This window comes from Rhinatrema bivittatum, chromosome 5 (assembly GCF_901001135.1).
Source record: "Rhinatrema bivittatum chromosome 5, aRhiBiv1.1, whole genome shotgun sequence".
NCBI classification, from domain to species: Eukaryota; Metazoa; Chordata; class Amphibia; order Gymnophiona; family Rhinatrematidae; genus Rhinatrema; species Rhinatrema bivittatum.
The window spans coordinates 90190642-90214419 of record NC_042619.1 but is presented as its reverse complement, the minus strand read 5'-3'; the positions used below and the strand labels follow the sequence as shown (position 1 = coordinate 90214419).

Below are 23778 nucleotides of genomic sequence, written 5' to 3'. Positions count from 1 at the left end.
ATAAGCAAGTACATATATGTAATTAAGTGCAAGGTGTTAATGTCAACCTGCAATGGTTGGAACTGAGAGTCATGCTGAGGTGCCTATTTACCCTCTGGGAATTGAAAGGCTTGACTGAAGAGCCAGGTTTTTAACCGTTTTTTGATAGTTTTTAATAGTTTTTAATAGTTTTTAATAGTACGCGGAAAACGCGTGTGCAAACGGGGGCTAACGGTGCGCTCGGCCTGAGTGCACCGTACTGAATTGGCCTGACAGTTTGTTCATGGGAGAGATCCCATTATCGCGGGGGAGGGGTGGTTATGCAATAGCAAGCCCCTCCCTCAAAAACCTTTGCAGCTGTATCGCATTGTTTTGTCTTGCGGCAAAACACCACGTGGCAAAACAACGCGGCATTGGCCCTTTAGGCATGATGGCAGCCCCAACCTCATGGACTGCCATCATCTCAAAGGTCCATACCTTAAAAATAAAGCAGCTCAAAAAAGAAGAAAGGTATGAAGGGGTCAAAGCTGACCCCTGCTCACCCCAGGGCCGCCACTTGAGGTGGCCTCGACAACCCAATGTAAAAAACTGAAAATAGTAGTTCACGCAACAACAGCCTCACCAACCTTCCAACCCTGTGAGAGTACAATAAAATATGTCCCCCCATCCCTACTTTCCTTATAAATAAGTCCCAGGATGATTCCCTCCCCTTCCTCCTACCCCCTGAATGAAAAAAAGCACTCTGTGTTTAGGAATCCCCAAAACCTCCCCTTCCCCTAGTGGGAAACACAAACCCACATCCCTGTACAACCCCCCCCCCAACCTGAAAAATCCCAGCTCGCCCCAGTGTTGGGGCCCATGGTGCCCCCTAGCCTGGGCCCGGTTGGCGCTATTTTTCAAAATGGAGTTGACCTGACTTTGCCCCAGTCACATAGTTTGGCTCACAGGGACGGTAAATTTTAAACCAGCGCGCATGCACATATTTTCCCTGGGTGTGAGCCTGGGTGTGAGCCAAACATATGTTGGCTCACACCCAGGGAACGTTGCCATTTTATAAAATACACCTGCATATGTGCACATATTATAAAATACACCTGCATATGTGCACATATTATAAAACAGCCTGGCCGTGCTCATATGTGCACCAAATTTTAAGTGGGCACGCTCATGTGCGTGCAAATGCCACTTCTTCCATGTAAATCAGGGGATTTAAAAAAGGGTGTGCACTGACGCCATTCCCAGTTTTACCAGTTTGGCACCAGTTAAGAGAGAGATCCTCCTAGCCCCCTGGTTTGATAATCTTCACAGCCCCCAATTATTCCTGACCCTTAAAACATGTTAATTTAATGTAAATATCTTTATCTAATGTTATCCTCTCCCTTTCTTCTCTACTCCCAGTTCTGGTACCTTGTTATTTGTAACTGCTTCCTCCTCACTATTAGGTTACTCATTTGTTCTTTGTACACCCCTGTTCTATGTAAACCGGCATGATGTGATTGTATCATGAATGCCGGTATATAAAAATTTTAAATAAATAAATAAATAAATAAAACCCTGTAGATCTTCCTAATTTTCTTGAAATTTTAATGTACATGTCATCCATAGCAGAAGTGAAGTTACGCAGCAGGGAACAGGTCCCATTACTATTTACACACACATCTGGTTTGCACCCCGAAACACCCATGCCCCGCCCAGATCATGTCCACACTCCGCCCCTTTTTGAAAACTTTCAAGATGTGCATGCTGTGGGAGATATGTGTACATCTCGTAACTTTAAAATCTGCTTGGTGCATGCAAGCCCAACTTCATTCATTCATTCCCTAATCCTGCGATTCTCAACCAGTGTGTCGCAACACACCAGTGTGTCACTGAGCACCGGCAGATGTGTCGTGGCTCCTGGTGTCCCACTATTCCGGTTGTGTTTCCCTTCTCCCTTTTTCCTGCCCCCGCAGGCCAATGGGAAACCTCCACCTTTCTTCCTGCCAATGGGAGTAGGAAGAAGGGAGAAAGCCTCAATTGGCCGGTGGGGCAGGAAGAAGGGGCATCCCAACCCTGCGATGCAAGGCCTCCATGGGAGCTCATCCCCGTGGCAGCAAAGAGGAAACTGGACCCCGCTGAAACAAGGCCACCAAGGGAACTCATCTCTGTGGCAGCAAAGAGGAAGCTGGACCCCACTGAAACAAGGCCGCCAAGGGAGCTCATCCCCGTGGCGGTGAAGAGGAAGCTCAACCCGCAAAGCAAGGCCGCTTACAGGAGCCCATCCCTGTGGCGGTGAAAAATAAGGCCCACCGGAGTAAAGCCAGGGTGCAACTGGAGCCCATCTCTGTGGCGAAGGAAAGGGTTTGGCGGTGAGGTCCAGTGCATGCATGTGTGAATGGGAGCCTGGGTGTGGCTGTTTGTGTGTGTGAGTGTGGGAGCCTGAGTGTGGGTATGTGTGTGTGAGTATGGGAGCCTGGGTGTGGGTGTTTGTGTGAGTGTGTGTGTGTATGTTTTTGAATGGGAGCCTGGGTGTGGGTGTTTGTGTGTGGGAGTGTGGGAGCCTGGGTGTGGGTGTTTGTGTGAGTGTGTGTGAATAAGAGGCTGGGTGTGGATGTTTATATGTGTGTGTGTGTGTGTGTGAATGGGAGTCTGGGTGTATGTGTGAATGGGAGCTTGGGTGTGGGCTTTTGTATGGGTGTGTGTGAATGGGACCCTGGGTATGGGTGTTTGTGTGGGTGTGTATGAATGGGTGCCTGGGTGTAGGTGTTTGTGTGGGGGTGTGTGAGAATGGGTGCCTGAGTGTGGGTGTTTGTAAATGGAAGCCTGGGTGTGTGAGTGAGAGCTTGTGTTTTTGTGGTACAATGGGAGCCTGGGTGCATGAACGAGAGCTTGTGTGTGTGGTAGAATGGGAGCCTGGGTGTGTGAGTGAGAGCTTGTATATGTGGTAGAATAGGAGCAAAAGCATTTGTGTGTGATTGAGAGCTTGTATGTAAATGAGAGAGCATGTGTGTGATTGAGAGACTGGTCAGGGAGGTGACTGGAGTGTGAGAGACAAAGACTGGTTGTGGGCCCTAAGGAAGAGGACCATCAGGACAGAGTTTCAGCAGCCATTGCTGCTTCTGGTGTGTGCTTTTGGCCTGCAAGGGAAAAGAATAGGAGATTTGCTGGAGAGGGTAAGTAAAGGTAGCATTTTACATTTATTTTTCTTAACAGATTGCCATTTTAATAATTTTTATGAGTTTTTAATTGTTGGATGTTATTCTGTTCATCAGCTGTTTTGTAACATTTATTAGTATAGCTTTACAATTATTTCTGTGTGGGTATCTATAGCAGCTTGGCTTATTCTGTTTCCCTAATAGAAGGTGTATCAGTGTTTAGGGCCTGGTTTAATATTTGTAGTTTTGCCTTTCATAGATAGGGTTGTTACTGTTTGATCGTGTTCCATAATACAGGTGTAACTTTGTGCAGATTAGTTTGTGTGTGTTATTGTAGATCCTGGGACTGTGTTAGGTGTGAAATTTCTCTTTCCATTTCTCCAGGTTTGCACTGAATGCAGTGACTTTTTCGGTTTTCCATTCCAGTTTCTGTCTCCATATTTATAATTTGTGGTCTTTCTGTACTTGGTGAAGGTCAGTTCTGTGTGTGTGACCGAGGTGAGGTATTTTACTAGCATGTAGGCATTTGTATCAATCTTATTTGTTGTGTTTTCTCAATAGGATATGCATTAGTGGTAAATTACTGTCTTTTCATAAGGAGGGCTATTGTGCCCAGTAGTAAAGGGAGTTTGTTTTGCTTTTACTGAGATGTCATCAGAACCAGAATATCTTTTTTGTATGGTGAGTTGTATGGGTAATGCCCTAGTTCTGCTCTGCACCCATTGTTAGGGGTCAAGGGGGTTCCCATGGATGCAGAGTGTATGTTTACATATAGCCCCATGATGGTCATATGTTCAGTGTGTCACACATGTGAGAACCATCTGTCAGGTGTATCCCAGCCAAAAAAAGGTTGAGAACCACTGCCCTAATAAATGCACGTATCAGGCTTTTAAAATTCATCTCTTTATACCCTCCGACAAGACATGAGTAGCTAGCTTTAAGCTTTCTTTCCAGGGCTTAGGGGATAAGGTTAAGCTTCTCCCAGAAAAGGAGAATGAAGAAAAGCTATAATTGTGTAAAAACCAAGGGGGTTACGCGCGCTGGGCTATTTTCAAAAGGCCCGGCGGCACGCATAAAGCCCCGGGACATGCGTATGTCCCGGGGCTTTTCTGAATCGGCAGGCAGGGGGCGAGGGCATGGTGGGGCGGTCTAGGGGCATGGCTAGGCGGTCCCGGGGCGGTCTGGGAGGCGTGGCTGCACACGCGCATGTTATAAAATCGGGCATACATTTGTGTGCGCCGCCCGTGTACCTTTTAAAATCTTCCCCCAAGGTAGCACCCCATGGTTTGGGGGAATGTGCTGGAGAACGGAAGAGTCTGGACTCTGGCCATTCTTCACTAACTTTTATTATGTACCCAAAAGACCTGCTTACCTCAGCTGTCTTTAATGAAATGGTCTTAGCAATCAAAAATAGGTAGTTTTTAGCGTATTCTGTACATTCTTCTATCTGGGGCCTCCCTGTTCCCTCCTGGGCTGCTCTCTTATATCCCTGCTAAGGGAAATGTCCTGAGACCAGGATTCCCAAACATTAATAAAATGTGCCTTAAGGTGGACTGGGCCAAATGCCTGGAGCCAGTCCCTTAAGCTGTTCTGAGGTTCTTTCTTGTATATTCCTTCACAGACTGCTAATTCTTGGGCTCTCCTTATATTCCCTTTGATAATCACATTCATGGAAGAAGCAAGTGTTTAAAAAGCTGCAGTGTTTCTCCTGTTAAGTTTTGCTTTTCTGCTTTAACAACCCTTTAACTTGTTCTCAGGCTGATACAGTAAAACGTGCGGGAGAGCTGACGAGCGCCCACTCTCCTGACGCGTGCCCAGGCCACTCTCCTGGGTGCGCGATTCAGTAAGCAAGAGCATGCAAATGAGGGTCCGCGGTAAAATGAGGCACTAGGAACACTAGTGCATCCCTAGCACCTCCTTATTGACAGAAGTGGCGGTTGTCAGCGGGTTTGACAGCCGACGCTTAATTTTACCGGCATCGGTTGTCAAACCTGCTGACAGCCACGGGTTTGGAAAATGGACGTCGGCAAAATTAAGCATCCGTCTTCCAACCCGCGAGCAGATAGATATATATATATATATATATATATATATATATTTATTTTTTTTTTAAGAATTTTTATTTTTTTCTATTTTTGGGGCCTCCGACTTAATATTGCTATGATATTAAGTTGGAGGGTGTACAGAAAAGCAGTTTTTACTGCTTTTCTGTATACTTTTCCAGTGCCGTCCGAAATTAAAATGTACGGCTTCGCAGCACATTTTACTTTCTGAATCGTGCGGGAATAACTAATAGGCTCATCAACATGCATTTGCATGTTGCGGGAGCTATTAGTTTCGGGGGGTTTGGACGCGCGTTACTGTATAAGGGTAAAAGGGTAAAAATATCGCGTCAAAAACGCGCGTCCAAACAGGGGCTAACAGTGCGCTCGGCCCGTCTGTGCTCTGCTCCCTAACTCCTGCAGCTTCAGAGGCTTCCCAGGGGAGAACTGGTGCATTGTATTAGAATAGCCTTGTAAAAGAACTACAATAGGGCTTGTTGCTGCTGAAAAATCTGGTAACCTAGAGGGAAGGAGGGGCGTTCCAAGAAAGTTTAAGAATTTTGTTTATTGTCAAAATATTTCCTTTGCTATTACTTATGATCAGATACATATGCTATCTTATGTCTTCTTTAATGGAATGCACTAGATTTATAAATATATTACATATAAATCAATAATCTAAAATTATGCCCTTATGTTGCTTATATATACAGTAAGTACTCGCATAAAAAATTCACAATTTGCTTGACAGTTTCCTATATTTTCTGCTTCATTTATCCTTTATTGTCTACTTTTTAAATACGGTGTTTTTCTGCTTTTATAATTACAGTCACTTTCCAGAACTGGAGAGAGAACATTCTTCTGAAGACTTCAGGTATATTATATACAATAAATAAGCATGAGAGAACTACTTTGTAACCTTTGTTGAAGACCATACTGGGTGTCCTATGTTATGTTTGTCACTTTTTACAATGTAGGGAATAGCACCGCTTTCTGGCCGAATAGCCCAATGCCAATTTTCTTTGGAAGAATTTTCATGATGATTGATGTATGATGTATTTTTATACCGGTATGATGTAACCACTAATACCGGAATAAAAAAGCTTTAAATAAATAAATGTATTCCTCTGAATGTCCCTTTGGTTGCTTCTCCTTTCCTATTATTTAAATTGGCCTGCTGGTTTGCAATAAATAAATAAATGATCCTCATGTTGTAAGCCATTATTCTGTAGGTGGATAAGCTGGTGGCTTCTCCTGTGCAGCTGAATTCTGTTTGAAGAGCTACAGAGTGTTTGCGCGATGAGTCTGCTGAAATAGGAAACAACATTTGAGCTTCAGGCAAAGGGTTGCCAACTGTTCGGATTTCTTCTGGACTGTACAGACTTTTTGTTTTATGTCCGGAAGGTGAAGGGAGAGTGAAAATGTCTGAAAATAGTCTATATTTTAGCCCTTTGAGATTTTTTGTTTTGGCTACTGGTGCATCTGCTATGGGGTTTCCTCTAGTTGGTGCGAGAGGTGGTGAAGGTGCTGTCGGTCTTCTCCTACTGCAGAGGGAGCTTTGCATCAGGGCTGGGGAGGGGGAGAGGGAGTGAGTGGCAAGGCTGTTCTTCCCGCACTTCCTCTGCTAGCTATGTTTACAGCTTCTCCTTGCTGCTGCTGAAAAGGAGAGGCCACTCAGGTTTAATGCTGAGAAGGCTGTTGGGCCAAAGAAAAGAAGAAGCCTGGCAGGCCCGTCGGCCCGAAGAAGAAAAGAGGCCTAGTGCTGGCAAAGCCATCAGCCCAAAGCATATATATGTGTGTGAATGAGAGAGAGAGCTTGGGTGTGTGGATGTGTTAGTGACCATATGTTTATATGTCAGAGAATCTATGACAATCTCAGGGTGAATGGAAATTAAAAGCTCCCAGATATGGAGAGTGTGGAATTTCTTTTTTTATTAGTTTTAACTGTTGGATGTTATTTGATGTATCTGCTGGTTTGATATATTTAATTAGTGTGTGGTTCATTTAAAAAAAATGTATATGAGTTCTTTATTGGATGTTGTTATATTTGTCAGCTGTTTTGAAACATTTATTCTTTTGATTCATATGGTTTTATAATTATTATTATTGATGTTTTATATTTCTTTATTTTACTGTTTGATGTTTTATGAGAAATAGTGGTTTGTTTTTTCTATGATTACAAGGGTTTGACTTTTGGTTTCCAATTCAATTTTTTTGTCTGCACGTTTCTATTTAAATTTTATATTCTGTATTTGATGAGGATCTGTATGTGCTCTGCATGTTTAACCGAAGTGAAGTGTTCTGCAAGTCTGTGGTTTCTCTGTAGGGATCTATAGCAGCCTGATATGTTCTGTTTTCCTGATAGGAGATATATTGGTGTTTTAAGGACTGCTGTCATATTTGCAGTGTGCCTTTTCATAGTTAGGTTTGTTACTGTTTGAGTGCTGGCAGTTAATGCTATTTTGGTATGGGAGGTTTACTATATTGAAATTGAAATGGTTTATTCATGTGTTGCATTTGGCGGGCTGTGGGCTCCTCCCATGAACCACTGCACTTACCCCTCGGACCAGGCCTTCCCCCCTGGTCTCAGGATGCTACCAGTCTGCTGCTCCTTCCTGCACAGCAGGATGCCATGCCGCGATGCAGAAGGACAGTGCTGAAGTTCTTCATGGCGGGATGCTGTCGACACAGCTGGCCCCTACTTCTAGGGTGAGCGCACTCCCAACTTCCGCGTTCTTAAAGGTCCCGCAGCGGGAAAACCTAACGAGTGCCCCTGATGATGTCACCATCCCTGGCCTGTATAAGGCCACTTTAGACGTTTCCCTGTCACCTCGGCAACAGGTCACAACTGCCTTGTAGTGTGGGAGTTGCTACTGCGTCTTCATCCTGAATTCCAGTTCTTCATCTTCATCCTTGGTTCTAGTTCCTTGTCTTCATCTTCAGTCCCCGTGGTCTAGTCTCCTGTCCTGAGCTTGAGTCTTCAGTCTTTGTCCTTCTTCAGGTTTCCACGTTTCCTAGCCTGTCTACCTATCTGCTCCTTGCCTACCTGCTCTGCCTCGCCATCCCACTTTCTCTTTGGACATATACCTGGTTTGACCTCAGCTTGCTCAATGGACATCCTTGAATGCCACTTGCCATCGACCTCAGCTTGCTCACTGGACCTCCTGAACACTGCCTGCCACTGACCCTAGCCTGCTTCTGGATTTGCCTGTGCTCCTTCTATTCCAACTCAAAAGACCTCCACCACATCAGCCGAGGCCCCCACCTAAGACCTTCCAGTCCCGGCACCCAAAGGCTCAACCCAGGGGAAGGTGGGCTAGTAAAAGTGAAGCTCCAGTTGGGTCTCTACCTTATCTAGATCTGCCTGCCAATAGTGGGGACCTGTGGGGTTCCTCCCTGCAGGTTGCACCAACTCTACCTTGGTCCAAGGGTCCACAAATTCAACATCATGGCTTTCTGAGGGGCAAGCCCACACCTAACACCCAACGCTTTACAATAGGCTTCATCCCATATGGATGCCAAGTGTCTTTTTTTGCTTTATTTGCAGGGTTTTCTGGTTGGCACCATAGCAGTATTTGTAAATACAATATGCATGTTATTTTAAGTGATATTTTCACCTTAGGAGAGTGTTCTTTGAATGTCCTTTTTCATATAAAATTTGTTATAAATGCATAATTATTTTATTGTGTGTGGAGAGAGGCCATGGGTTGGGCAGGGTCTCAAGGCTTTAAGTTTCACTTAAGATGACTAATATCTTGCAATGGCTTTGATCGGGAGCCACACATAGAAAAGTTCATATGGAGAGAAAGAGGAGACTATAGCAGCACCTGGAGCCACACACAGGCAGAAAAAGGAAACCAAGACAGAAGGAGACTGAGAGCTGGGAGGGAGATCACTGATATATTCCCCAAATTGTTGAACATAGCAGAGTCTGACTGTGCCTTCCAAGGTAAAGGAGGCAACTCATAGAGTGTCAAAAAGAGTCCAGATTTATATCCTAGACACACTGTCTAAAAAATATCACTCTTTGCCTTCAGTTTCACTCATTGTGATTAACTACCCTTGGCATCTCTGGGAATGGGTTTAGTGTGCGGGCAGGGATCAGCCTTCCATTGGTTCACAGCTCTCCCTACTGGGCATTTTTGTTTTGTTTTTCCACCATCAAGAAGGACCACAGGAGGGAGGAAGAACCTTTACTACCTTGGGAAAGTGTAACTCTGGCCCTGCAAACCAAGGAGGTCCTACATCAAATCGTGATGTGGCCTTATTGTGCACACGATAACTACCACATCGCGATGGTAAAATTAAAATAAGGAAAGGGGTGGATTTAAAGGTAATGAGGTGGCGGTACCACTGAGGACAATAATGGATTTAGCACCACCTTTTCTATTGGCACCATGGGAGCGATAGAGTGCAGTGTGGCCGCAACCAGGCGAAAACCGGGCAGTGTGGCTGCAACCGGGCGAAAACGCACTGCCATGATGTGACTGGCTGCACGCTTTTCCCCCCGCCCCGTTTTTCTTTGCGGATTATCAAAAAGCAGAATGATGAATCTAGGCCTTCATCATGAAGGCTGCCTGAGCATTGAAATGCAAACAAACAGAATAATTTATAAAAAAAAAATGATTAGCATGATTTTACTATTATGATAGATGTTTTATATTTCTTGATTTCATTGACTGATGTTTTATGAGGCATACAGAATTTTCTGTTCTTCCATTGTTGCACTACATAAGAGAGTCTGGCTTGCTGCAATTTCTAGTTCAGATTTTATTTGCACATTTCTATTTATAGTTATGGCCTCTTAACATAAGAACATAAGAATTGCCATACTGGGTCAGACCAAGGGTCCATCAAGCCCAGTATCCTGTTTCCAACAGTGGCCAATCCAAGTCTCAAGTACCTTAAATAAATCTCAAGCTACTATTGCTTAATAATTAATAGCAGTTTATGGATTTTTCCTCTAGGAACTTATCCAAATATTTTTTAAACCCAGCTACACTAACTGCTGTAACCACATTGTTAAGCGCCATGCCATTTTTTATGATGCTTATGGCCAGGGAGACAAGAACACTTAGATTTTTATTGAAAGCATAATTTTTTTATTGAACAATATAAGTATTCTTGGGAGATGCTAATGCCATGCCTCGGACAAACTGACTACCAGCATCTCATCGTATACAGGAAGTGATCCTTATTTTATAGATAACATTCAATATTGTAGAAGATTATAGCATTGTATGACTGCCCAAAGAATCATTTACATAAGTTGACATGTCAACAGCATGATAAGTTCATCTCTAGCTAACCCTGAGTATTTCTCCAAGGTGGGGCCCATTTACCATCACTCTTTAGGTAGTCCTTTGTTCTGTTAAAATCTTGCTGGTCAGGGTAAGTACCACATCTGTGGCTGTGTTTATAGAAACCCCTGAGAAAGAGTGCCTCTGTAGTGTCCGTATAACCTGAAGGTCCCGCCGTTGGTTTCTCCTTTGTTAAGTTCCTGCCGTTGGTTTCTGCTTTGTTTGACCCTATGATTAGGCCTCACCTTAGCTTGACTGCCTGTTCTGGAAATTTTGCAAGTCATTCTCAATGAGTCACTTAGAGTTCATACAGCCAAGGCAGGCTAAGAAAACCAGGGGATTCTGGGACACATTTTCCTTTCTCCATGTTGGTTTTCTGTTCAGGCCAACTCCTCAACATCCTCTGACAATGAATTCCAGAGCTTAACTATGCACTGAGTGAAAAAGAATTATCTTTCATTTGTTTTAAATGAGCTATTTGCTAACTTCATGGAGTGCACCCTAGTCCTCCTATTATCTGAGAGAGTAAATAACTGATTTACATTAATTTGTTTGAGTCCTTTCATGATTTTGTAGAACTCTATCATATCCCCGCTCAGTCGTATCTTCTCCATACTGAACAGCTCTAACTTCCTTAGCCTTATCTCATAGGGCAGCTGTTCCATGCCACTTATTTTTGGCCACCCTTCTCTGCACTTTCTCCAGTGTATTATATCTTTTTTGAAATGCGGCGACCAGAATTGCACACAGTATTCACCATGGAGCAATACAGAGGCATTATGACATCCATTGTTTTATTTGCTATTCCCTTCTTAATAATTCCTAACATTATGTTTGCTTTTTTGATCGCCATAGCACACTGAGCCAACACTTTCAATGATTATCCACTATGACGCCTACATCTCTTTGCTTGGTGGAAACTCCTAAGTTAGAACCTATCATTGTGTAACTACAGCAAGGATTATTTTTCCCTATATGCATCACTTTGCACTTATTCACATTAAATTTCATCTGCCATTTGGAAGCCCAATCTTCCAGTTTCGCAAGGTCCTCCTGCAATTTATCACAATCCACTTGATATTTAACTACTCTGCCTAATTTTCTTTCATTTGCAAATTTGATCACCTCACTCATCGTACCCCTTTCCAGATCATTTATAAATATATTAAAAAGCCAGGTCCAAGTACAGATCCCTGAGACACCCACTGTTTACCTTTTTCCACTGTGAAAACTGACCATTTAATCCTACTCTCTGTTTCCTGTCTTTTAACCAGCTTGCAATCCATAAAAAGACATCGCTTCCTATCCCATTACTTTTTAGTTTTCTTAGAAACCTCTCATTTGGGATTTTGTTGAATGCCTTCTCAATTTGCTAAGTGTCTGTGTTCTGTATGTGTGAGGGGTGGCCAACTGGCATCATGCAAGCTGCATACACTAGCTGTGGAACCAGTGAGAGTTCTGGAGGGTAGGGCTGCTGAGAAGGGGTGGGAATGAGAAAGGGAGAGAGCTGCTGAAGCTGCAGAAAGGCTGATGGCAAGCAAGATCTTTACAAAATGATCTGGCAGTGGTAGAGCACTGTCTGAGAGGCAGGCTGTATGTGTTTGAGTCATTGTTTCTGAGAGGGTGTATATGTGATCATGTTTGAGAGACTGTGTGTGAGTCGTTGTGTCTGAGAGAGTCAGTGTGTGTGAGTCTTTGTGTTCTGAGAGGGAAAGTGTGTTTGTGTCTTGAGGATGTTTGTGTGTGTATGTGAGTGTGTTTGAGAGGCTATGTATGTATGAGTCCTTGTGCCTGAGAAGGTGTGTGTGTGAATCTTTGTGTCTGAGAGGGTGAGTGCATGTATCTATGAGTCTTTGGTTCTGGTAGAGGAAGAGAGACGCTTGGTCTTTTCTTTCAGCTGTGGAGACATTTTCTCCCCCACTTCCCCTGTAAAATTAATGGCAGATCCCTATCTCTATGAACTCTGGTTTTGTGGCTCTGTGTGTGAAAGCTGGCCTCCCCTGCTATACTGTATGACCTGGATACTAGGTCACACTACTTAGTAGGGATCCCAGTGGGGCCCAACGCAATAATAGTTGTGTGTGGAAGTAGATTAACACCATTTGCAAAACTTTTATTTAGTGCATCCAAATGTTCAGAATTTTCACAGTGAAAAGTTGGCAACTCTCTTCGGGCTGTATGATTGCAGTCCTGGACCCACAGATAAAACACAATCACTTTAATTCCTGGGTATGCTATAGAAAGCTACAAGCTGACACTTAAAGTCTGAAAGAGCAAGCATTTATTAGCTCGGTTGTCCTGAGTCACTTTTTAAGGGAAAGAACCAACTGGGGACAGGAATGAGTGTGTATCTAGTATCAGCCAATACCAACTGTAAAACTAACAGTCAGTATTTAATTTTGTTGTTCTCTATGGCACATACCCGAGTGGTCAAGGCTTTTTCCTTTAAATGCTTTTATTTACAATGTTAAATATCAATATATCTACATTCTTCATTTGCAATATCACTTTCTTCAACATAGTTACCAAATACAAACACAGGCCAACTATATTTCAAGGGGCTGCCTTATCCTGCTTACTTATATACTTTATTTTCACACTTTCAACATAAATTCAGGCCAGCTATTCTCAGGAGCTACCTAATTCCTCTGTACTCATTCTTAGCTTCACTTCACAAACAATAATTTAGGTCAGCCATGTTACAAGATCTGAGTTATCCTGGAGTCCCAGGGGCCTGTCTAAGCCTTCTAGGTCCTGACTCTCATCCTCAGCTGTGGGATCCTCCTTGCAACCATAATCCCTTGCTGTACTCAGCTTTAAGTTGGACCAGGCCATATACCTGTAACTGCTTCTTAAGATGTTCTGTCACACTCTGTCACATTCTCTTATGGAAAAGAAATAAAAGGGCAAAAGGAATGCTAGTAGCTATCCCTACTCAGATTATAAACAGGCAATAATCTTCTCAAAAGAAAGACTGATCCAGTTCTGAGAAATAACTATATGTGAACATCATAGAAAATGCACTGATTGCACATAATGCATATTACTCATATCTTTAGCATACAGGTTGAATTATAATCATAGTTCACTTTTTTTAGTTTAAAAAAAATACAAATAAAAAAGCAAATTCTATATTTGGGAGGTATTCCAATATTTTGTATTGCTTCATTATTTCTGCAACTGCAATTTCTCAGTGCACTCCCTTTGTTGTTGCCCTTGGAAATAACAGGAGCTGATTCCTGTCTGTTCTGACTTCTAACATGGCTGAAGCCTGCTTTTTTGCTGTTCTTCAGTACCATAGAAGGTAATCAGGCATGGATGTCTTTCCCTGTTTTCAACCACTGCAGCATTTCTGGGATTTCTTTCAACCAAGCATACAGAATACAAGCATTTTTTCACTTATTTACAATACTCAGTCTCCCAGTGTCTCAAGGTCTTCTTGTAATTCTTCACAATCGGCTAGTGATCTGACTACGAACAATTTTGAGAATTTGATCACCTCATTCATCGCTCCTTTTTCCAGATCATTTACAAATATAGTGGAAAGCACTGTCTCACCAGGTCCTGAGTGTAAGTTGGAAATAACTTTTTTACTTTCTAGAAAGTTACCCAGAACATGCTTTCTGGGTAATCAACGCTCTGTTTGGAAAGTCATGGAGGCAGGGATCCACAAGGGTCAGCCTTATCCCCAATTTGGCTTCATATCTTTTTTATATCCTTTAGGGAAAGTGTTGAGTTCCTTAGGTTTTGAAAATTGGATTTATGCAGATGTTATTCAGATTTTTCTTCTGCTCCAGCCTGATGGTCCACAACTATCTACTCGTGTTTCTTAATGTCTGAATCTGTGCATAACTGGCTATCTCAGACTAGTTTATTCCTTAATTTGGAAAAGACAATTGCACTTTAGGTTTCTTGTCCATCTATGTATAAACGTCTATATCTTTGAATTTGCGTTCTTGTGTTTTACCTGCTAGATCAGAGTTTTGTAATTTGGGAGTCCACTTTAACAAGCACTTTACTTTTAAGTCCCAGATTTAAAAGTTTCTTATAATGCTTTTTCAAACTGTAGGCTTGTTGCTGTTTAAAATAATTTTTATCAATGCAGGATTTTAGGTCAGTAGTTCAGGTGCTGGTTTTATCAGGTGTTGATTATTGCAGATCTCTATGTACCCTGAGCCTCAAGCAAAGTTGATGACATTTCTGCAATTGTTACAGAATGCAATATTATGATTGGTTACAGGAGTGGGGGCATAGGAGCAAATTTACCCCTTGGCTGTTAAAGCTACATTGGCTCCCAAATGTTGGCAAGTTAGATTTTAATTATGGTGCTGATTTTCAAGGCCTTTCATGGAACTGGGCCTAAGAATTTAAAATATTTACTACATGAGTATGTACTCACCTGCCGTTAAAGTAACTAGACCTTGCTGGGTATTCCTTCTATTAAGGAACTGCGATTGACAGAATCCTGCACTAGGTCTTTTTCTGTAGCAGACCCTATTTTATGGAACTTACTGCCTCTTGATCTTTGCTTAGAGGAGATCATTTGTGTATTAGGAAGAAAGTAAAAGCCTTTTTTTTTCAGCAGGCCTTTGAGTAGCATGGGGTGCATGAGTTGAGGCTGATAAGTGAGTGGATATGGATTTAATGAGACAGATGGAAATATAGTTAGGTTTATTGTTGGAGTAAATGGTCAGGGATCCAGTATATTTTATATGTTTTTTTGTTAATTTGTCTTGTTAATTTTTTTCTTTGTTATATTAGTGCGGTTCTGTTAAGGTGTTTGTTTTTTGTGTTTTTGTTTTTATGTAGTCTGCTTTTATATTTTATGTTTTTATTATAATCCAACAAGAGCAAGCTGTTCTGATTGGTGGCATAAAAATATTTGTAAATAGTCAAGGCTTCATGCTTATACTCTGAAAAATTAAAAGAAATGAAAACAAAAACAGTCCTTCTGTCTCTTATCCAAACTAAAAATCATGTTCCATGTAGACACTAGCGGTCAATAGCTTTTAAACCAGGAATAAACCATTAAAGCAGGAACAAACCATTACAGCCACCTCTAATGCAGGGGTTATCAAATTATTGATTTGCAGCCCTCCTTCCATTCATGCAATTGGTTGCCCTCCTCCCCCCCCCCCTAAAGATGGGTTGTTATATACACATACCTGGGTACTTTTGAGTTGTGATCACCCTGAGATTGCTGTTGATTAGCAGAGGGTGAGGGGGAAGGAATGGAATAATATGTATCAGCTGTCTCTCTTCCACTGCCCCCGACACCCAACTAATTCACTCTTTCTTTTTCTCCCACCCATCACCATCACCATCACCTGTCCCTGCTCTCGAGATGACCCAGCATCCTTCCCCTTCATCTCTTCCTCCCCCTATAAGTTTCAGCTCTATGACTTATGCATCCTCACTCTACCCTTAGTGGAGTGATTCTCAAGTCCTGGAATCACAGCTGCAGACTGAGTTTTGTGTGTATTGCAGCCTCTCTCCAGTTTCTCCCCACATGCTACTTGCAGTGTCTACTCCAGACTCGCCCACCTTCTCCTGTTCTCTGCAGACATGTTGAGGAAGGGTAGTGGCTGAGCTGTATACAGAGAAGTACTGAGATTTCTAGTGTTTCCCTTGAGACTCTGCAATTGATGCAAATTCCCTGAGTCTCATGGTGAAATCCTGAGAGTCCCCAGATATGTATAAACATACACATAAAAGATTGATTAAATATTTACACACACATACATACATACATGAAGGGTATTCACCAAATAGCCACACTGCCAACCAATGACTCAAAGCCCCCATTTGGTTTCTCTTCAAGTTGCTGAAAGGAGTAAGCTCACACATACACGGTTACAGAGAGATAGACACCTCATACCCAGATAGACACACCACACCCAGAATGACAGTGAAACAGACACTCAGATCTAGGAATGTGTAGGGAAAAAATGTTTTTTGGTTTGTTTTCAGGAGGTTTTGTTTTCCATGAATTTCAGTTTGCGGATCGATTCATTTCATTCGTAAGAAAAAATGAATCAAACAATAAAAAAATAAAAAATACATGAAAAACAAAACTGGGGTCTCCTGTCCACCCACAGGGAAAAATGCCAGGGCCAGGATCCCTCCCCCAGCTGCCACTTACCCAGTCCTGTGAGGATCTGCTGGCAAGACCTAGGCCCAGGCCGAAGCCTCAACCTTGCGAGGGCCAAGGGAGCTGAATGTTACCGCTACCTCAGCCTACACCAGGCTGATGCCTTGGCCGAACCCAGGTCCAAAGCCTGGGCCTCGGTCTAGGTTGGAGCTTGGAGTCAGGCCCAAAGCTGCAACCTGGCCCAGAGGCCATATCCCAATGCCAGGGCCTCGGCCTGGCCCCAGATCCAGGTTCTGATTTCTGGGCCTCAGCCTAGGCCGGAGCCCGGACCCAGGCCCGATACTGCAACCCAGCCCAGAGGCCATACATCAAAATGGCGATGTCCGCTGGGGTGAATGTGCTGGAGTTAAGTCCAGTGCAACCCCAGGGGACAGTGTCAGAAGAGAAGAAAAGGACAATGACGGAGCTGCAGCAAGCCCTGGGCCTAGGCCAAAGCCCCAGATTTGGAACCTGGCTCCAGGCCTGGCCCCAGTGTCAGGCCTGGGTCCGGGCCGAGGCCCCAGCATCGGGACCTGGGTCCGGGCCAAGGCCCCAGAGTCGGGACCTGGCTTCTAGGTCAGGTCGTGGCATTGGGCCTGGGTCTGGGCCGAGGCTCTGGTGTCAGGACCTGGCGTGTGTCTGGGCTCCAGCCTAGGATAAGGCCCAGGCATTGGGACTCAGCTTCTGGGTTGGGTATTGGCATCAGGCCTGGGCCCGGTCTTGTCACTGGATACCCAACGGATCAGGTAAGACCTATTTTGGGTCTTGGCGGAGACCCCAGGGTTGGGCTGGGTCCAGGCCAAGACCCCCGGCATCATACTCATGCTTAGCCTGCGGCTCCTTCTTTGGGCCTCAGTGTGTGCCCCAGCAAGGCCCCGGTTTCGGGCCTAGACTTAGGCCAAGGCACCGGTGTCATGCTGGGGCATAGGCCACGGCCCCTGCATTTTATTTTCAAATGAATTCAATAAATAAGGTTCATTGTAATCTTGTAGGACCCCAGATTCATTTTGGCACCTTCCGAATGAAACAAATTTGCCGTATTCGTTGCATTTCTTAAATTCATTTGAAATTAATGCACATGTCTACCAGATATAGACACAAAGAACTCACAAATAGACAAAGTTATCCCATACCCAGACAGACACAGAGAGACAAAGAGACAGACACCTCACAGACAGAAACTCAACATCCAGACAGCCACAGATACAGACATACCACACCTAGACAGAAAAACAAATACAGGCACACCACCCCAGACAGAAGACAGACACACACACACACACACACACAGAGACACAGGCAGACAGATCACATCTCACACAGAGACATGGACCATACAACCAGACCAAAGCACACTAGACAGAGATAAACCGCACTGTAGCCAGGCACACAAGTGACACACCACAATGGTAAGGACAGGAAAACATTTCAAAATACTTAAATGCCAGCAAATTTTTTTAGGAGATGAGAAAAACTCATCCCTATCCTGCCCACATTTTATTTTATTTTTTTGCTTTTTTATTCTAATTTTTCCTAATTTTCTCTCTATTTTTATATTTTTTTAGTATGCTCATCTTTTTTATTTTCTCATGTTTTGATTTTATTTAACTTTTTTTTTCTTACACTTTTTGCTTTTATTCTCCTTTCCCCAATTCTTCCTTTTCTTCCCTCTACTTCCTTATTTTCTCTGGCCCCCTTTGACCATTCCCTTCCCCAATTTTTTCCCCCAGCAGGCATCAGCTGTGAGCTCTCTACCTAGGTAGAGACCCAGCAGCAACAGGAACTCCTCCCGCGCTCAGGCCTGAGGGTTGCAGCACTTTCTGGGTTGTGGAACACTGCAGTGGCTACTTCCATGTCCATTTCTGCTGCAGAGTAAGGAGCTTCCCACCTGTACCTGCCAGAGCAGAGCAGTGTCTCTCCCTGAGCCATCGAAAGATGCATGGCTAAGCCCATGGCATGCTTTCAATATTGTCACTTATGTTCTGGTAGCTTCTTCCCTCCTGAGCTTGCATATGGTCCTGAGATTTGACTGTATAGGCTGTATAGACCTTTTTTGGGGCATCCAGTGTTCCCCAATTCAGGACTGTTCAAGCCCCCCACCGGAGGGCCCACCCCACTGTTTGCTCACCCTAAGCTCTAATGGATTGCTGTGGCAAAGATAATACATTACTCTACTCTATGCTGCCCTGACCTAGGCCATACTCCTTCATATTGATCCCAATGGGGCCCTACATAAATAAATAATAAATACTGAGAAATCGCCCTGTTAGGAACAGGGAAGGGGGAGGGGGATGTTGATTTGTATATATATATGTGCAGAAATCCTCCTTCTGTGCACAGGAGGGCGAGTTCAACTACCATTTGCCCAGGTAAGTACCAATTTAGCCAGGTGAAAGGTTTGTCTGTAAATTGCCCACACTTCACTAAGCTAAAAGTATGCACAGGACTGCACGATGCATGTACTTTTAGCCGTATTGGGAGAAGGGGCCTATTTAGGCATTTTCAGATCTGCATATCTTATTTTCTATTGTGCAGGAAGAGCAGGTACAAATATCTGCGGGTACTTTAGACCATTGGCAATTAGCACATGGAACCAAACAAAGAAAGACTGATAACATCTTTGTCAGTGTTATTGGACCTTTTCGGGACCCTGGTACAAAGCCTGCAGCTACTTTGTAAAAATATTCAAAGGGAAATGACATGCATTCTTTCCCTTTGAAAACTGCCTATGGGTACAGCTGGGCCACGGACTTTGCACCTGCTTTTTGTGGGGGCTAAATTTAATTGAGAAATAGCACGCATATATTTAAAAATGCAACATTCATGCACTGTCTACTAATCCCGCCCCAAACACATCCCCGGACAATGCCTACTCTTAGAAGTATATTTGCTAAGGTACCCCGCCTGTTCTTTTAGCTAGGTTAAGCACAGGTGATTCTCAATGACCCTTTTATTCATGTAAATGACTTTTAAAAAGTGTCCTCATGTTTGTTTGAAGTAACAATTTATACTTTATTTATTATGTGCGAAGGCTAGTGGTTGCTAGTGGTGGGTGGTGAGGGGGCATTTTGTGGTTCCTCTTTCATGTCTGCAAGAATATCAAGCTGGTCAGACCAAAGATGGTTTCTCTGTTTACATTTTGAGCATAAAATAAAAAAATGTTTCCCTTTTTCTACAGTGTGTTGCCACCTACCAGTGAATCATGTGACTTTGATGACCCTAAATTATTTCGTAACATTGAAAATGAAGCTGTAAGTTTAACTTTAATATTATACTTTTTTTTGTTTTAAGGCTAGCATTTAGAATAATTATACATAAACAATTATATGCCTATAAATGATAGGGTCAGAATGATGAACATTGTAGCAGAAAATTGGAAAATATGTATTTGGTCATAATTTGATAGCTTGGAGCAGGTAATATAATGTTTGTTATATATTAATAGATTTTCCTGCAATCTTTCCAGGGTATAATCCTGAAAAATAGTATATCATTTGTGGTGTGGCACACAGTAATGGTAGATTATCAACTGATTTTGTAGAGTTATAGTTATATGTATTTTTATGATTATGTTTATGGTTTTTATGCCAACGTGACGCTTGTTAGAATTCATGTTTGCTTGACTTACATGGGCCAGAGAAGATCAGGACCAGTGCAAGAGTATTTGGTGCCCTAGGCAAGCCTTCGGTCCCCCTCCTCCAATTATCCTATTGGTGACGGCTCCAGCATAACGCTCCTTCCTACCTGTGGCAGTAGCTCTAGCACAGTGCACCCTTTTTTGGCATTCACAATTAGCACAGCATCCCTTGGGGCCTTGTGCTAGCAGGATTTTGCTTCTTCCAAAATTTTGGCGCACTATACAAATGCCTAGTTTACCTAAGGGAAACAATGGCCCTGGGGAGGGTGTTTCCAACTTAAAACCTGGTGAAAAATGACAAGGTCTTTTGATCAATGAATGGTTTTACCCAAAGTTTGGTAGAATCACACAAAGGAAAATATTAACTGCCTTAAAAAATGACAAAAGAGAAACAATCTGTCTAAATGGCTTACCCAGCTATATTCAACTTTTATCCAGATAAATTCTAGCTGGCTAATAAGTTAGGAAGCTAGAATTTAGCCGGATAAGTTAGGGACGGTCCAGGGGCATAACTGGGAGAAGATGAGTTAGTCTACTAAGTTAACCGACTAGCTTCAATATTCAGAGTTAGCCAGTTTTATTTATTTATTTAAGACTTTTTATATACCATCTTTAGCAAATAAATTTGAACAAAAACGGTTTACAACATTGAGCATAAAATAATAACTTAGCTAAGTCTGGTCAAGTTATATGGCTAACTAATTCAGATACCTGGCTATATTCAACAGTGTGGCAGGACTGTTGAATATACCTCCAAAGTTAGCCATATATGTTTATCCAGTTAACTTTGCTATCCGGACTGTGTCTGAATATAGATGTCATCATAAACAAGAAGAGAATGTGTAGAAAGAGCTAGGACATCTGAAAGTAGACAAGGCCATGGGGCTGGATGAGGTAAATCCCAGGATACTGAGGGAGCTCAGAGATGTGCTGGTGGGTCCACTGAAAGACCTGTTTAATAGATACCTGGAAATGGGAGTAGAGCCGCATGATTGGACAAGAGCTGTGGTGGTCTTGCTTCATAAGAGTGGTATCAGAGAGGAGGCTGGAAACTACAGGCCAGTTAGCCTCACTTCGGTGGTGGGAAAATTAATGGAGACTCTGCTGAAGGAAAGGATAGTGAACTATTTTAAATCTTGTGGGTTATTGGATCCCAGGCAGCATGGATTCATCAAGGGAAGGTCCTGACAGACAAATCTGATTTACTTTTTTTGATTGGGAGAGAACTGGATCAAGGAAGAGCGCTCAATGTGATTTACTTGGATTTCAGCAAAGCTTTCAATACGGTCCCGCATAGGAGGCTCGTGAATAAAATGAGAAGCTTGGGTGTGGGCAACAAGTTGATGGAGTGGATTACTCACTGGTTGACTGACAGGAAACAATATGTAATGGTAAATGGAATCTGCTCTGATGAGAGAATGGCATTAAGTGGACTGCCTCAAGGATTGGTTTTGGGACTGGTTCTGTTCAATATCTTTGTGAGTGACATTGCGGAAGAATTAGAAAGAAAAGTTTTCCTTTGCGGAATGATTAGAAAGAAAAGTTTTCCTTTCTGCGAATGATACGAAGATCTGCAAAATGGTGGACATGCTTGAAGGAGTAAAGAGAATAAAAAGAGATTTAAGAAAAATCGAAGAGTGGTCAAAGATTTGGCAGCTGCAATTCAATGCCAAAAGTGCAGAGTCATGCATCTAAGATGTGGAAATCCAAAAGAGCTGTATGTAATGGGGGGTGAAATACTATTGTGGATGGACCAGGAGAGAGACCTTGGGGTGATTGTGTCTGGTGATCTGAAGGTTGCAAAGCAGTGTGACAAGGCAGTAGCTAAAGCCAGAAAGATGCTGGGCTGCATAGAGAGAGGTATAACTAGCAGGAAAAGGGAAGTGATAATGCCCTTGTACAGATCCATGCTGAGGCCTCACCTGCTGCACTGTGTTTAGTTCTGGAGATTGTATCTCAAAAAGGAAAGAGAGAGAATAGAAACTGTCCAGAGGATGGTGACCAAAATGGTGTGGGATCTTCAGAAAACCTATGAGGAGAGGCTGAAGGATCTAAATATGTATTCCCTGGAGAAGAGGAGGTGCAGGCGAGATTTGATACAGACCTTCAGATACTTGATAGGTATGAATGATGCACAAACCTCAAACCTTTTGCACCAGAAAGGAAAGAGTAGACCTAGGTGTCATGATTTGAAACTCCAGGGGGGACAACTAAGAACCAATATCGGAAATATTTCTTCACAGAGAGGGTGGTAGATGCCTGGAATGCCTTCCCATAAGAGGTGGTGAAGACGAGAACAGTTAATGAATTCAAAAGAGCATGGGACAAACATTGCGGATCCCTAAAGACTTAAAGAAAGGGATGGTATAACATTTCTGCATTGGGGTAACCTGCACGGAGTGGCAGTTGCTACCCTTAGCTGAAAGCATGGGGGTAACCTGCATGGAGCGGCAGTTACTACCATAAGAAACTTGCTGGGTGGACTGGATGGACCATTTAGTCTTTTTCTGCCTTCATTACTATGTTACAATGTAACAACTGTTTAGTGTACTTATTAAAGAAGTCTTAATTCTTTTAATATTTTTCTATGCAAAATGATACATTTAGTTCTCTCTTTCCTGTTTATATTGATAAGGTGTCACATCTCTTTTGTTGTATTTATAGCTTGTTTTGTATTTGTGACGGGTCTCTCAAGAAGGAGTTCTTTCCATTACTGAGAAAAATCCTGGTGAGGATTCTGGGTGAAGAAGACCACTTTACCTCTATTTGGGTGTACTGTTAGCATGTAGAGTGAAACAGAAGTAGATATACTACAGGAGTGCTGAACCTGTCATTTACAGCTAGTTCATTCTTATGGAGAGATTGAAACCTAAATAGCCACTAGACTGGAGAGTTGCCAATGTAACGCCAAAGGGTGATCCAGGAAACTATAGACCAGTGAGTCTGATGCCTGTGACAGACAAAATGGTAGAAACTATCATAAAGAACAAAGCTGCTGAATATAATAAATAGGCATAGTTTAATGAAACAAAGCCAACATGGATTTAGCCAAGGGAAGTTTTGCCTCACAAATTTGCTACATTTTTTTGAGGACGGAAATAAACATGGATAAAGATGAGCCAGTTGATATAGTGTATTTGGATTTCCAGAAAGCATTTGGCAAAGTTCCTCATCAAAGATTGCTTAGGAAATTAAAAAGTTCTGTTGTTGATTGCTGACTGGTTAAAACATAGAAAACAGAGTAAGGCTAAATGGTAAATTGTCCCAATGGAGAAAGGTGAATAGTGGAGTGCCCCAGGGATCTGTTCTTGGACCACTGCTTTTCAATATATTTATAAATGACCTGGAAATGGGGACAAGTGAGGTGATCAAATTTGCTGATTACACCAACTTATTCAAAGTTGTTAAATCACAAGAGGATTGTGAGAACTTGTAAGATGACCTTGCAAAACTAGGAGACTGTTATGGTTATTGGTGATTGGGTGGATCCTTGGACACTGTGGCAGCTGACCACGCCCATCGGGGGGCAGTCCCGTGAGGGACCACAGTGCCAGGC

The 23778-nt window shown here is 42.8% G+C and overlaps 1 protein-coding gene across 1 annotated transcript in view; it reads left to right on the top strand.

The window, feature by feature from the left end:
• Positions 1-23778, top strand: part of ATP8A2 (ATPase phospholipid transporting 8A2) — a 1219142-nt gene that overhangs the window by 198577 nt on the left and 996787 nt on the right. The window contains exons 15-16 of the mRNA XM_029602569.1: positions 5985-6029; positions 19764-19836. Coding sequence (XP_029458429.1) covers positions 5985-6029; positions 19764-19836 — 118 coding nt within the window. The remainder of the gene's footprint in view (positions 1-5984; positions 6030-19763; positions 19837-23778) is intronic.